This window comes from Lucilia sericata, unplaced genomic scaffold (assembly GCF_015586225.1).
Source record: "Lucilia sericata isolate MDLA Ls3-8-SP2 unplaced genomic scaffold, ASM1558622v1 Contig000538F_arrow, whole genome shotgun sequence".
Taxonomy (NCBI): Eukaryota; Metazoa; Arthropoda; class Insecta; order Diptera; family Calliphoridae; genus Lucilia; species Lucilia sericata.
The window spans coordinates 163,809-180,902 of NW_023994548.1; the positions used below are offsets into that span (position 1 = coordinate 163,809).

Genomic DNA, 17,094 nt, shown 5'->3' on the forward strand with positions numbered 1-17,094 from the left:
TAAAATAGAACTACAGAATTCGCAGATTTTCGTAAATATTTACATGTATCTTAAAAACACTTCCGTATTTCGTCACGTATGATATCGCCATATTTTAATCCATATTTTGGAAAACAAGATTCCGAATGGGATGATTTCTTTTGCAAATATCATATTCTCAGAATGGAGCAGAATGTCAATATTGTTTTCCAAGTACTGCCATTTTTACCAAATCTATACCACTGTGAAAGCGTACGAACTTCACATACAATCGTGTGGAATTGCCCATATGGGTAATTCCATGAAAAGATAAACCACGACTGAAAAAATAAAACCCTTATAGCTTCTGCATTTTTGAATATAATTCAACAAAATTTGGTATATGATCTTTTGTAGCACCAAAGACGAAGACTGTTGAAAATTTTTGAAATCGGTCTATTTTTACACCTCGCAGCCATACAAACGGACCCGAAAATATCACTTTTTAGCTCATAATTCTGTTAATTATAAAACTATCCCTTCAAAAATCGGCAGATCTAAAATGTTTATAAGCCTAAACCTTTATGCCGATTTTTATAACGATTGGACCTCATTTGACCCTAGTTCCATTCAAAGTTTAATTTCAGAAAAACACTTAAACGTCCATAACTCACCTCTAATCACTAGTATTATGATAAAATTTGGCACAAATAAGTTTTTTATGAATTAAAATCACACCCTAGAATTTTATGAGGATCGGTATTTGACCCTAGTCGCCATATAACTGCAGTTTTTTATTTTTATCAAATTGCTTAAACATGTATATAGGTCGGCCATGTCCGACTGCACTTTCCTACTCCTTTTGATTTGTTGAAGTGTGTGTATACATATATTTCCAAAATATATATTTTATAACATAAAAAAATCAGGAGAAAAATCTGTCACATACGAATTGTCACGTACGATATTTAAAAATGTTCATTATAAAATTATATTAATTTTTTTTTATTTAAAAATTATGGATTACTAATGAAAATATGTCCCATGGTGTAAGAAATTAAAAAAAAAAAGATACACCTAAAAAAATCAGGAGAAAAATCTGTCACATACGATGTGTCACGTACGATATTTAAAAATGTTCATTATAAAATTATATTATTTTTTTTATTTAAAAATTATGGATTACTAAGTACTCCTAATTTTACAAAATCTATACCACTCTGAAGGCGTGCGAATGTCACATACAATCGTTTGCAAATTTTGCAAATATCAAAAATACCATGGCAAGAGCTTGTAGGGCGTGAACAGATGTTAAGAAATATGAAATTTTCTTTTCGCGATCGTGAATAAAGTTCCCGCACCAAAGGCGATGAAGTTTTGTATAAATATTACTTTTCCTATATGAGAAAAATAAATATTTTTGCCAACATTTTTGCATTTGTATTACATTATCTTAAAGAGAACATTGTTCTTTAAACCCTTGTTATGGAAATTTTAACAAATCGCGATAATATTGCATGTTATAGAAAATAATATACATTTATATGAAAATTATTAAAATAATTTTTGAAAAAAAAAGCGAACAAAAGCATTTACCGACCGAATTTACTTAAAAAACGGCCTTATATTATCAGGACAGTGCTGTGGTATTTCGCCACCCAAAAAAAGTCATAAACCTAATGTATATATTTTAAGAATTGTTTTAATAATGATAAGTTCATTTTATAATATTTATTTCGTGAACAATGTTAAGAATTCTTCTGGTATTAAATTTTATAAATATTTTCATTGCAAAACTATGCAGTTAGATAACTGAACTGTATCTACTTGAAAAAATGAGAAATATAATGCAAAGAAACATAAATATTGAAGAATAACTATTAAACAAATTTTTATTTTTTTTACTCATTCTTAATAATTTTTTATTCATTTTTATAATAATAATTTGGCAAATACTAAAATTTAAAATTAATTCTTTCCATCTTAAATAAATAAGGAGTACAAAAATATTTATTAAAACATAAGTTTTTTCATATGAAAAAAAAAAATAATTCTCATCCATAATAATTATGAATGGAGAAATAAGCCATAAAACATTTAACTTCATAATGGTTTTGTGTAAATAAATTCAATGCCTCTAAATTGAAATAATTCAGGTGTACATCATTATTGTAATAAATATTCTTACTCATCAACCTACTTTTCAAAAACCGCCAGCTTTACTTAGAAGTACTCTAATAATGACTTTCTTTTAATCTGATATGGAAGTACTTAAATTTTCGTTATTTGAACCGCAATAAAATAGCCAAGCAGTGGTGCAGTGAGTAGAACATTTGACTAACAAACCTTGGTTCGTATACTCGCTGGCTCTTTTTATCATTACAACAAAACAACTTACCCAACAACTTCTTTCTAAGCCTATTTGTAAGCGAGCGTGGCAAGTACTTGCCTCCAATGACATCACTGTGTTAAATAATGAGTTAAAATGCTAATGAAGAAGTAGTGAAAATTGGTTTTATAAGCTTTTCAACTCAGATTTTTATTGTGAGCTTTTCCTGGGATTAATAGAATCGGATTAAAATTTCACATATATAACTCTCATACAAATTTATATACTCCCGGAAAAGGGATTTATTTATAGACATACAAAAATTATTCAGCGAAATAGCTCCCATGTAAAGTCCACTTTCGAAATTGTATTTAACTCATAAATAAATTCTACACGAGAATTTTAAAAATTAAAGATGATACTGATTCGGTCGAAGTTTAAATAATTTCATCTGAATTAAGTACCAATGATGTAATTTGCACTTGAAATTTTGTATGGCGAATCATGTATGTAATTAGAATTGAATTACGAATAATCCGTCGTAACAATGCGTTAGTTTTAGTTACATATCTGGAAGACAAGAAATATTACGAACAAAAATCAAAAAATTGAATTTTAGAATTAGTTTTTTTGAGAAAATATCGCTTTCCGTTTTAAAGCTACAGCGAAATTTCGGAATCAAGTCACAATTTCCTGAAAAATAAAAATACATATTAAATCCTAAAAAAATGTTACTGTAATTTTTTTGCCTAAAGATGACTTTTAATGTATTTTTACTGATTTGTTAAAAAAAATAAAATATATTATAATTACGGCTCCCTCGAATTAATCGTCACTTTAGGTGCCATCAAACTCACTGTGTGACGTTTGTGTCAAAAATAACATATATTTTAGCTTTTTGAGTTTTCCTGTAAAGTTCAAATTTAGTCAGTGAGAGAGGTTTGCGTTTAGCATGGCGATATGCAAGTTCATCTGTACATGTGACTGTATGTGTTAGTATGTACTTCTAAACATGTATTTGGACATCCTAACAATGGTTACGTACTGATGGAACATCAAATACCATCGAGTTGCCTGCAGAAAAATGTCTCTTTTCAAATTATTTATTGATTTCTTCCTTCAATTTTGTTTGAAAGATAAAAAAACAAAAGATAAAAAATCTTGACTAGGTCTGTGTATGAAAGAATGCTCTGATTTTATACCAACATAAACATCTACATTCCAACTACTAATACTATCTTATTTTAATGACCTCGATACCTTTAAATATGTAGTTTTATATTAAAAGGATATTAAATAAAATAAGCGCAATAATACATTTTCTCTTAGCCCACAAGACTGATGTCACCGTCAACATTGCTTAGACGACGTCGCGGGAATAGTTTTGAAATGGCGACACTTCTATGTAGCATGCTTATTGGGGCTGGATTTCCAGCTGTGGTTGTATCTGGAGTTGCTCGTGCAGACACGGTAGAAAATAATCAACGCAATGTCCCATATCCGCATAAAATAATCGATATTATAATCGATGACGATAAAAAAGGCGGCGTAAAAGCTGAACAAATGTACAAGCTGCGACAAATGCCAGATTTGGAAAGTCGCTTGCATGAAAATATGGCACAACTTTTGAGAGAAAGGTCAGAAGAAGAACAACGAATACAAGAAGAAATCATAAAGGCTGAACTTGAGGTAATAAATTGTAAATCTATAGTTTATATGTATATGTCTGATTACATTTACGTAAAATAATAATATCTGAAAGTTAACAAATTAAATGTACATACAAACCTACATACATATGTACAATAGAGTGTCCCAAGGAAGAGCCTTTTTAATAATTTCATGTAAGAATACCTCTCAATCGATGAGTATTAATGTACTGAATACGAGAAAAATAAAAAATATTTTTTTCGAATGGTCCTCAGTCCTGATCTTAGTATAATTTGTAAAAAATAAAATATTTAAATTTTTTTTGAAAAGGATCTCAAAAGTTCCATAATTTTGAGCTGATTACGGGAAAAATAATTTTAAAATTTATGTAGAGTAATTTTGGTCCACAAAAAGATTTTAAGTGGGTTGGAGAGGCATATTATTTTCGCTTTTTATCGAAATAGTTGTCAAGATTGTCGTAAATTTTAGCTTATACAGACAAATATTAAAAAAAATAGTTCAGCATTTGATTTGGTCCATATAGATTATATTCAAATTTATATGCCCCTTATAATACACTAAAAGTTTTTTGCGGACTAAAAATAATTATAATTATTTTTCCAGCGATAAGCTCAAATTTACGAAATTTTTAGGACCCATTTCGAAATGATTGCAATTTTCTTAAACATATTGTACTAAGATCAAGATCTTCAATCGCAGGTAGGGAACTGAGGACCTTTTCAAAAAAAATAGTTTTTTATTTTTCTCGTTTTAGTACGCATCGTTTGAGAGGTATTCCTCCAAAAAAGTGGTCCACGGGAAACCCTAATGTACATATATACAATATATTTCGTATACGACTAGGAAAAAAAATACATTTCTAGTTAACTTTCACAGATTGAATATAAACTACAATGTAATGAAAAAATTTGAAAACACGTTTTCCTCTTTTACTGAGCCTTTTATATCTATTCATAAGAAAATAGATTTTTAATATAAATATTGAACAAAAAACGAAAATTTTTATGTTTTTATTCCATTTTAGTCAATTTTAACCACCAATATTTGCATGTTTTGGCTAGAATTTGTGATTAAAATTGTGCACTGAAATTGCTGTGAGATTTTATCATATGTGAAAAAATTAGTTAAAATATTAAAATTATTGATTTCTTCGGACTGTAATATTAAAATTACTAATTGAATATACTTCAGGCTCGAGTTCGAGTCCCACTTGGGGATAAGTTATTTTCCAAATTGTAATGATGTTTTTAATTATAAGGATACTGAAAATTTAATTTTTCGGACACAACAGCAGAATGGAATGCATTTTCGGGCCCGCTACGGCTCCTCATCAGAAGAATATTTAATTAATAATATTAATATCACAATATTATAGATAATAGTATATATTTATATAAACATAATTTTAGTAAAAATACCGAACAAAAGAATTTTAGAAATTGCTTTCGATGCGGGAAGTTTTTTTCACTAAAGTGACTTAAAAAATTGCATTTTGTTATCAGGACAGTATTGGCTATAAGGTAGTGCTACATAAATACATACATACATACATACATACATTCATACATACATACATACATAAATACATACATACATACATACATACATACATACATACATACATACATACATACATACATACATACATACATACATACATACATACATACATACATACATACATACATACATACATACATACATACATACATACATACATACATACATACATACATACATACATACATACATACATACATACATACATACATACATACATACATACATAATACATAAATACATACATACATTCATACATACATACATACATACATACATACATACATACATACATACATACATACATACATACATACATACATACATACATACATACATACATACATAAATACATAAATACATACATACATACATTCATACATACATACATACATACATACATACATACATACATACATACATACATACATACATACATACATACATACATACATACATACATACATACATACATACATACATACATACATACATACATACATACATACATACATACATACATACATACATACATACATACATACATACATACATACATACATACATACATACATACATACATACATACATACATACATACATACATACATACATACATACATACATACATACATACATACATACATACATACATACATACATACATACATACATACATACATACATATATACATACATATCTCCTAACTCAAAAAATCGATTTTGACGAAATTTGCACCAATGTTAGTACTATTGGATAGTAGGCCAGACAAACAATTTTAGCGCTATCGGTCCAGAACTGCCGGACTTAGAGGTCAAAGTTAGACATTTTGATCATACAGGGTTTTAAAGTTATATTCAATAAAAACATAACAATTAGAGAAAAATATGAAAAATATTTTTATTGCGGAAGCTTTTTCGCAATTCAGATAAAACTTGAATTGGGATAATTATTTTTATGATCGTTATTTTACAAAACTTTTTCGTGTTAGGTGCGGGAACTTTTTTCATGATCGCGAAAAAATAATATCATATTCCGTAACATATATAGGTTTTACTATGGTATTTACAAATCCTACTGAGATGTCCTATAAAATTTTAAAATTAAAATTAGAATTAAATATCACATTTATTAATTAATTATTTTTTAATTTATGTCTAGGAGCTTGAATTAAAAGCGGCAGATAAATATCATTATCGAAGATCGCATGCATGGGTGGCAATAATTGAAAATGCACCATGGAGTATAAAGCCAAAGAAAAAATATAAAAACGAAAGTGGGGACATAACTGAAGAACAACCTACAGCGCATTTTATTGAGCCATCTACAGGACTTTTCAGTGGTTCTGATAACAAGAACTATATTATAATCGATAGCGTATGGAATAACTTACAATACTATGTTAACAAACAGCAATATTTACGCGTTAAAGACATTCGGTGGGATCTAAGAAATATTAAAGACTGGGAACATCTATTGCCGGGAGAACCTAAAGAAATGCGAACTCATGCAGCACATTCTGACGAAAATATAATTTCTACAGATCAACTTTTAGCTGAAGAGAAACATTTAGATACAATACGATCTTGGGTAACTCGATTGCATATTGGCGAGAAGGAATTTGAAGAACGTTTTCCACAACTTCAGAAAACCATCTTATACAAAGGTGCTAAACATGAAAGATTCTCTCCATATACACAAAAAAATGGCAAAGTTATGCAGTTAACACTATATGCTGATGAAGATTACCAGAAACCTACTGTGCGTTGGGAATACTATGAGAATCGATCAGATTTGCTTGTTCAACTAAAATATAAATATAACACTTCCGAAATAGAAGAAACCTTTAAGAAAGGGCGATATGATAGTTTAAAATGTAATTCAAATGAGATTTATTGTTTCTTTTTAACTTTCAAAGTTGGTCACCTAAATATGAACCTTATGGATATCGGTATTTAAAATTTTATAAAATATACTCCAAAAAGTTTAACTCCCTTATTCACAAACAACATTTTTATTTTATAAATTAGATTTTGTATGGAATTTTTTTTATAAACTTTTTATAAAATACAAATGTTGTTTATGAATAAAAATTAAATTTAAGACATTAACCTATCAAAAACAAGAAAATTAGAGTCCGATCGAACTCAAAATTTTGTTCGGTATCGATTTTCAAAGTTCGGTGAAACCAAACTTTTTCTTATTAAATCAAAAACATGAATTTATAATTAAAAAGTAACAAATTTATAACATTTAATACCACCAATTTATAACATTTCATACCACTGGATCAAAATATCAACAACACGTAAATTTTTGGTTTATTTACACGGGACTGAAATGAAAATGAAATCCACCTTTAAAAAATATGTTATAGAATTAAAGACTGCAAACGTCTAAGGCCAGAGGTAGCTCCATCTGTTAATTACAAGCGCTTAAAGTTCAGAATCTTAACAAAAAATTAGAAATTATCATTTGGATAATAATTGTGATGCTTATAAGATATTTATTTAATTATTGCACCATTTTATAGCAAAATCGTAATGTCTGCAAAATTGTCTTTCCAAAAAGATAGAAAAACTTTAAATTGGTTAAAAAAAGTTTTGAGTTATTAAAATTTCCCACGAGAATTTTGTGATTCTGAAGACACATAAAAGTAAATATAAGAAAATTTTTTAATTTTGAAAAATTTTACAAAAATATATTATATTTATCTTTATAAGATTCATAAAAGTGCTAGTATGAATTTTTGTTCAAATTGGATAATGCTTACTCGGTTTAGTCTGTGGTCTCCAAAAAAGTGCCATTTTCTCCCATATAAACGCATTTACAAACTTTGGCGGCGATGCGAGGGCTCTTACCCTCAAAATAATTGAATAATATTTTACAGTCTTCCATTTGACTTTAAAATACAACATAATTTCACGATTAGAAGTTGATCCGAGAGAAAAGCCTATTTTCGACCCACCCTATTGTATACACTTCTAGCAAAAATATTGTTCATATTTAGTCCATAAATGATCGATCAAAAAATAGTTATTTGATACCAAAATTTTAAAGCAAATTTTAAAAACTTTAGTTTTTTTCCAATAAATTTTTTGAAATATTATATATAAAATATTCAAAAATATTTTTAATAAGCCTCAAGGAAAGTTAGCAAGGAGTCGTAAAAAAGACTCCATGCTTACGGGAATTTATGAAGTATTTAAAAAATCTTAAAGAAGTTGAATGTGAGCATGCGGCGCTTTGTAGACGTTTTTCATGATTTTTTGGGAAAAAAGCTTAAAACTACAAAGAAAAAAATCAATTACTACTCTGAAGAATTTCATAACTACTCTGAAGAGTTTCATAACTTTCTGAGTTACAGTGGATCAAAGTTTGAAATTTTTGAAAAACATGTGTTTCTTCTCATCTATGTAACTAATTACCTATTAGTTCATAGCAAAATTTGTTCATATCTTAGAAAAGGATATTTTGTTTTTCTTAATGGTATCTCAATGGGTTTGGAAGTTATGTTAGTTTTATTTAGATTAATTTCACGTTTTATCGCCAATGTTTTAATGCCAAATAAAGTAAAAACCGTAGACCATCAACTTGATGTCATTAATATGATGGTAAAAATTATCCGAAATAATGTCTTAATTGAACGAAATATTGGAGGTCAAAGGTTTAAAAAATATTTTTTTAGTTATATGTACATATATATCTGTCCTCTAATGCATCCTACACAGAAAAAAGTTTCAACATAAATATTATGAACTGCTTTCATTAACAAAAGTTAATAATATGTAAGAAAAAGTTCCTAAATGGTATTAATTTTTAAATTTTTATTTTTTCAAACATAATCTCGAAGCCTTGAATTAAAATATTTCAAATTTATATTTATTTTTCTATTTGTTAAAAAAATGTTTGAAATTTTTTTGGGAAATTTTTTACTTCTTTATGATTTTTTGAAATTGATGAAATATGCGCATGTACATGTACAAGTTCATACCTTTTATGAACTTTTAATATTCTGAATGAAAATGGTTTGGGAAAAAAGTCATGTTCGATTCGTACAATTTATTACAAAATTCATTCCAGTTATGTATTATTTTTTTCTGAATGAAATTTACAACATTTTGGTTTAAAATCGTTTTTTTATATTGTTTGCAGTTTACTAGTCATAGTAATTTTTCGTTTATTTGCGATATGTTTTTCTAACCTCAATGTATTTTGGTCTACAAACGACATTGTGATAATTTATTATAGCTATGAAAGCAGAAAATTATTTAATTACACTGTTTGTGTTAAAGTTGCCCTCTGACCCAAAGTACGATCTTTTGTAAGGTAAATTTTAAAATTAAATTGGAGGCCGCGTCCAAAGTTATTCATTCTTCAACATTTAGAATTTTTCACAAAAATCCCCGACATGTCCATGTTTAGAGACCCATAAATTATGAACTGTTTAAGTTATGGATCCAATTTATACGTCACATAAACCACGTTAGGTAGAAGAATATATGCTGTGAGCTTTAAAAAATCGAAGAGGGCAAAAATGTAACACAGTCTTTTTTGGTCGTTTTATTTTGAAATTACCCAATTATTAAATATAGTTTCCTATAAACAGGCTTTTAAGGTCATTGTTCAAATAAAAGATTATTTATCCCATTTTCAACATATTCGACATTAAGTCGGTTTTTTCCAACTTCTTCAGTGATTTTTGAATATATATATGATTATCTATAATTTGTCAAAATAACATTATTAAAAATATCACATTTTTTTGTAAGTTGGACAAACGCAAACAAAAAACATAATGTTTAGAGAGGACGCAAATTGGCATGTGTTTCTATTGATACTACAATGGAACGCGCTTCTCTGAAATTGGAGAACTTATATTATACAGGTTTTGTAGACCAATGTAGGACTGTCAAATAAATTTGTGGAAATATCGGCAATTTTTTCCTAAAAAATCGGCATTTGTTGGCACTTACTTATTTTAAAAATCGGCAATTGAAAACAAGTAAGAAAGTATAGTCGGGCGTGGCCGACCATATGATACCCTACACCAGTTATGAATATTAAATGTGATTTATTTTTCATAATAAAGCATTTATCTTCAATATTCCCTTGTTCCGATACATTTAAGCAATTTATGGATGAAAAACTAATTTTCTGAAAGAGGCTTTATATGGGGGCTAGGGGCAAATATGGACCAAGCCCGATAAAATTTTGTGAATATATTTATATTTACATAATATTTTATTGTGCTTAATTTTATCGCGATATTTGTGTTTATAAGTTAATTTGGGACATTCAAGTAATTTTCTGAAGGGGACTTTGTATGGGAGCTAGGGTCAAATGGGGCCCGATCTTTATGAAATTTGTGCAGGGTCATCAATACTTCTATAAAACTTAGTTGAGCCGTATTTTATCGATATATCTGTATGAGCTATATGAGCTCAGAAGCCCTTTTCGGGTGAAATAATGGACCGATTTTAACCATTTTCAATAGGCTTCGTCCTTGGATCAAATAAAACGTGCGTGCCAAATTTCATCCAATTATCTTGAAAATTGCGACCTGTACCTTGCGCACAAGGTTTACATGGACAGCCAGTCAGCCAGTCAGCCAGACGGACGGACGGACATAGCTTAATCGACTGAGCCGATTGGTATACTTTAAGGTGGGTCTAGGACGAATATTTTTGTATGTTACAAACATCAACACAAATCCAATATACCCTCCCCACTAAAGTGGTGTAGGGTATAAAACAAGTAGGAAAGTATAGTCGGGCATGGCCGACCATATAACACCCTACACCATGAGTATATTTTAAAAATTTTTATTTTTCACAAAGAAACTTTTATGTTTTTACCTTAATTCCAAAGTATTTAAGCAAGTTATTGATAAAAACCAAATTTTCTAAATGAGGCTTTATATAGGAGTATAGGTCAAATATGAGCCGATCCTCATTAAATTTGGGAAAAGGCTATATTTTTAAATAATAGTTTATTATGTTGAGTTTCATTGCGATACAAATGGTTACAAGTCAATTTTAGACGTTTAAGACATTTTTTGAAGGGGGATTTGTATGGGGGCTATGGTCATATAAGGGGCGATCATAACGAAAATCTGCAGTGTCATTTATACTTATATAAAACGTAATTGTGCCAATTTATAGAGAGATAATAGTATATTTGACGAAATTATATCATAAAAAGCCCAAATCGGGAGGTACGGTTGTATGGGGGCTAGGTGAAATAATTGACCGATTGCAACCATTTTCAATAGGCTTCGTCCTTGTGCCAAAAAACATGCTTGGTCCAAATTTCATTAAATTATCTTGAAAATTGCAGCCTGTACCTTGCGCACAAGGTTTACATGGACAGCCAGCCAGCCGGACAGACGGACGGACGGACTCAATCGACTCAAAATGTGATTCTGAGTCGATCGGTATACTTAAAGGTGGGCGTAGGACCAATATGTGTGTTACAAACATCAGCACAAACGTATAATACAATCCTCACTATAGTGGTGTAGGGTATAATTACTTGTTGCATACTATCCAGTAAATATTTTCTAATTTTGCTAATGAGTGATGTAGTTATTTCATACATTACTTGGCAATGAGTGGTCGTTATTAACAACATTAATATTTTTTTTTCAATAGGATTTGGGATCAATTGTCTAGACATATGTCTAATAAGGAAGTTAGTGGTTCTAATCCTAAGCGATATTAGAAGATTTTTGTAAACCCAATTATTTTAAAAGCTCCATGTCATTTTTATACCCACCATCAAAAAAGATGGGGTATATTGATTTTATCATTCCGTTTGTAACACATCGAAATATTGGTTATAGACCGACAAAAGTATATATTGTCACCTAAAACGCAACCGGCCCTATTTAACATTTTTAAAATTTTACAGGAGAAGCAAAAAACTATACTCTATGCAAAAAACTATTGAAACTGAAAAATTTGTTTCTGTCAACGCGATTTATTTGTAGTAAATAAACAAATTGTTTAATAGTGAAACCTATCAGTTGTTATGATAGATGATAATGGCGTATATAAAAATCGATAAATTGGACTTTTTACATTTAATATTTAAATGTTTTTGTAGATAGGGCCTTTTGTTTTTTGTCTATATAATCGCTAATTTTTGCCGGAGGAGTCGAATTTTTTGTGTGGACATTTGCTTTGATGCAATACATTATAATCAACAATAAAATCGATTTTGAATTTTTGGTTAGTCCTTATTAAATTCTAAGACGATCTAGCCATGTCTGTCTGTTGAAAGTACGATAGAGTCCGAACGGATTGAGCTAGAGGATTGAAATTTTCCAAAAATATTCTCTATAGGTAAGATTGTTTGGTATTGAAAATGGGCAATATCGGTTTTCGGATAGCCCCCATACAAGTGGACCCCCGAAAATAGCTTTAACGGGCATATCTGCTTTAAAAATATGAGTATAGCGATGAAATTCAACACAAATAAGTTTCATATGATCCAAAATCTTCCAACCAAATTTTATGAGCATCGGTCCATAATTAACCCTACCCCCCATATAAGGTCCTCTTCAGCAAATAACTTTAACGCTCATTACTGGCTTAAAAATACGCGTGTAGTGATGAAAATCGACATAGATAAGTCTCTTATGATCTTAAACCTCTTTACGAAATTTTATGTGGATCGGTCCATAATTGACCCTACCCCCATATAAGGTCCCCTTCAAAAAATGACTTTAATTACTGGCTTAAGAGTAAAAGAAATTCGACACACATAAGTTTTAATGGATCCAAAATCTCTCTATCAAAGTTTTATGTGGATCGGTCCATAGTTGACCCTACCCTACCAAGTTTTATGTGGATCGGTCCATAATTGATCCTATAAGTTCCCTTTCAAAAAATGACTAACGATTATTAAAAAGTAAAGCGATGAAATTCGACCCAAGTAAGTTCCTTGCGAACCAAAATCACTTAACCAAATTTTATGTGGTTCGGTCCATTATTGCCCTTACCCCCCTATAAGATCTCCTTCAGATAATTAATTTAACGCTCATTACTGACTCAAAAGTACGAGTATAGAGATGAAATTAGACATAAGTAAGTTTCTTACGAGCCAGAAATTCTCTACTCTATACTTCTCTAACGATCATTGCTGACTTAAAACAAGTAAGAAAGTATAGTCGGGCGTGGCCGACCATATGATACCCTACACCAATTATGAATATTAAATGTGATTTATTGTTCACAATAAAGCATTTATCTTCAATATTCCCTTGTACCGATACATTTAAGCAATTTATGGATGAAAAACTAATTTTCTGAAAGAGGCTTTATATGGGGGCTAGGGGCAAATATGGACCAAGCCCGATAACATTTTGTGAATATATTTATATTTACATAATATTTTATTGTGCTGAATTTCATCGCGATATTTGTGTTTATAAGTTAATTTGAGACATTCAAGTAATTTTCTGAAGGGGACTTTGTATGAGAGCTAGGGTCAAATGGGGCCCGATCTTTATGAAATTTGGCAGGGTCATCAAGACTTCTATAAAACTTAGTTGTGCCGTATTTTATAGATATATCTGTATATTTAACATAATTATGAGCTCAGAAGCCCTTTTCGGGGGGTTCTGTTCTATGGGGGCTAGGTGAAATAATGGACCGATTTTAACCATTTTCAATAGGCTTCGTCCTTGGGTCAAATAAAACGTGCGTGCCAAATTTCATCCAATTATCTTGAAAATTGCGACCTGTACCTTGCGCACAAGGTTTACATGGACAGCCAGCCAGACGGACGGACGGACATAGCTTAATCGACTCAGAAAACTATTCTAAGCCGATTGGTATACTTTAAGGTGGGTCTAGGACGAATATTTTTGTATGTTACAAACATCAGCACAAATCCAATATACCCTCCCCACTAAAGTGGTGTAGGGTATAAATACGTGAACAATTATGAAATTTGATAGAAGAAACATTTATAGGAATGTAAATCTTCCTACCGAATTTCATGCAGAAAGTGTAGGAAAGATATTCGATGTAAAAATGTTTTATATGAACCAAAATCGATATAAACAAGTAAGAGTGTTATATTCGGCTGTGCCGAATCTTGTATACCCACCATCAAAATATTGCCGAAAAGGAATGCTTCCTTATAAATAAACTTTGATATTTAAGAATCGATGCTTTTGTTATTATCAAAATAATTTTCTCATTTATTACATCTATGTATAATTTTACTATCATACATATGTATATCCATAGGATCAATTATGGACTGATCCTCCTAAGATTTGGTAGAGAAATTTTTATCGAATTTTGTCGCTGTACTTGTATTTTTAAAGTAGTAAAAAGCGTTAAAGTCATTTGCTGATAGGGACCTTATTTGGGGGGAGATTTGGTCAATTATGGACCGATCCTCGTCAAATTTTCTAGAACGATTTTAGTTTAGGATAGTAATGAACGTTAAAGCCATTTCTAAAGGGGACCTTATATGGAGGGTATGGCTTCTTTTAGACAGTTATGAGCGTTAAAGTCATTTTCTGAAGGGGACCTTATATGAGGGATAGGGTCAATTATGGACCGATCCTTATAAAATGATATTAAGGTTTCTATAAAATATGTTCGTGTCGAATTTCATCGCTATAGGTGCTTCTTTAAGGCAGTTATGAGCGTTAAAGTCATTTTCTGAAGGGGATCTTATATGGGGGGTAGGGTCAATTATGGACCGATCCTTATACAAATTTACAAAGCGATTTAGATTTCTATAAAATATGTTCATGTCGAATTTCATCGCTATAGATGCTCCTTTTAGTCAGTTATGAGCGTTAAAGTCATTTTCTGAAGGTAACCTTATATGGGTGGACCTTATAAAATTTTATTAAGATATTAAGGATCCTATAAAATATGTTTATGTCGAATTTCATCGCTATAGCTGCTTCTTTTAGTCGGTTATAAGCGTTAAAGTCATTTTCTGAAGGGGGCCTTATATAGGGGCTAGGCGAAATTGTGGACCGATATTGTCTATTTTCAATACCAAACAGACTGCATCAACTAAAAGTATCTATGCAAAATTTCTATCTGCTTCCGTTTGGACACTATAGTGTTTTCAACAGACGGTCGGACATAGCTAGATCATAGAGATCGTCGTGAAATCGGCACTTTAATATTTTTTGGGTAAAATATCGGCAAAATGCCGATAAATCGGCAAATTTGGCAGGCCTGGCCGAATGGCAAGTGGATAACACACAAGAAGACTTCGTTTTTCATATAGCTAAAGCCATTCCACATATTCCAATGTAATATCGATAGAACTCGGCGACGGTTCTCTAATCATAGATGGGCACACTGCATTATATTTCTAATGCATTAAGCATTGCAGTATTCAATAAAATTTGACTGGTAATGAAATTCAGATTTCATTATCAGTAAAATTTTAATGATTACTGAAAAAAATCAGTATTCAGTAAAAGATTACTGATAACAGAAAAAATAATCAGTATTCAGTAAAATTTTACTGATTACTGAAAAAATGCAGTGTTCAGTAAATATTTACTGGATACTGAAAAAAATCAGTATCAGTAAATTAAAATCTATTATGCATTATCGGTAAAATTTTATTAATTACATGTTAGTAAAATCATTATTATTAAGTTTTTTAAGATTTTTGCAAATATTTTTTAACTCTATCTTACTAGGGAAACAAATGAAAAAACCTTTATAAATAACACTGGTCTGCACTGAAATCCTCCTTTATAAAAATATGTTTTGCTTATTCTTAAAATCAGCTGCTACGTTCTTACGTAAAAACTAACTACACATAGATAGTCAACGGAACGTCACAGAACGGAAACGTTACGAAACTTTAAAACTAACTGAGGCTTAAGCCAAGGAAATCCTCACTAGAAGTGTCAGAGTTAACAAAGTATTTAAAATAAAGCTTAATGAATTAGAAGATGATCATGTGTCGCATTTGTAGATGTTTGTAATTTTTTGGGGGAAAACAAAGAGCTGAAAATTACAAAGAAATTATTAAATGACTGGTCTCTGCATATCGACTTAAATTTTTGGACTCGAACTTTTTCCTAAAAATCTTGGTGAAGTATTAGATGAAAATTTCGAAGGGTTCACCAAAAGTTATTATAAAAGGGACGAAGATACAACGATAAATGTTCAGACATGCATTCCGATTTTAATTGGTTTATTAGCAGTGAAACATGAATGAATAGAAAAACAACAACAGTGGAGTCGGGATATAGTGAACTAATTCATGCAAGGCCTGTTCACTTTATGCAGAGAGTTCGCTCTAAGGAGTTATTAAAAAATTGTATATTGGTGTTATTACACCATTTTGATTTTTAGAAAAAAATTATTAAAATTTAGATTTTTAATTTGAAATTCGGCAAATAATAATTTGAATTATGAATTTATTTGTTCCAAATTCGAATCAAATTAGCGTAGAAAATCATATTTATCATATTTTATTTGTAATTCAGAAAAGAAAAATTGGAGTGGATATTTTTCAGTTTAATATCGGAAGACCCAAATTCGGTAAAAACCAGGGTTTAATATTTAGTTTT

At 30.1% G+C, this 17,094-nt stretch overlaps 1 protein-coding gene across 2 annotated transcripts in view; it reads left to right on the top strand.

Moving 5' to 3' along the window:
* The first annotated feature begins 3,631 nt into the window (after positions 1 to 3,631).
* LOC119605943 (coiled-coil domain-containing protein lobo-like) overlaps positions 3,632 to 17,094 on the top strand; it is a 101,160-nt gene continuing 87,697 nt past the window's right edge. For both annotated transcript variants that reach the window (XM_037959294.1, XM_037959295.1), the window contains exons 1-2: positions 3,632 to 3,976; positions 6,681 to 7,395. In XM_037959294.1, coding sequence (XP_037815222.1) covers positions 3,677 to 3,976; positions 6,681 to 7,395 — 1,015 coding nt within the window. In that variant the 5' untranslated portion in view covers positions 3,632 to 3,676. The remainder of the gene's footprint in view (positions 3,977 to 6,680; positions 7,396 to 17,094) is intronic.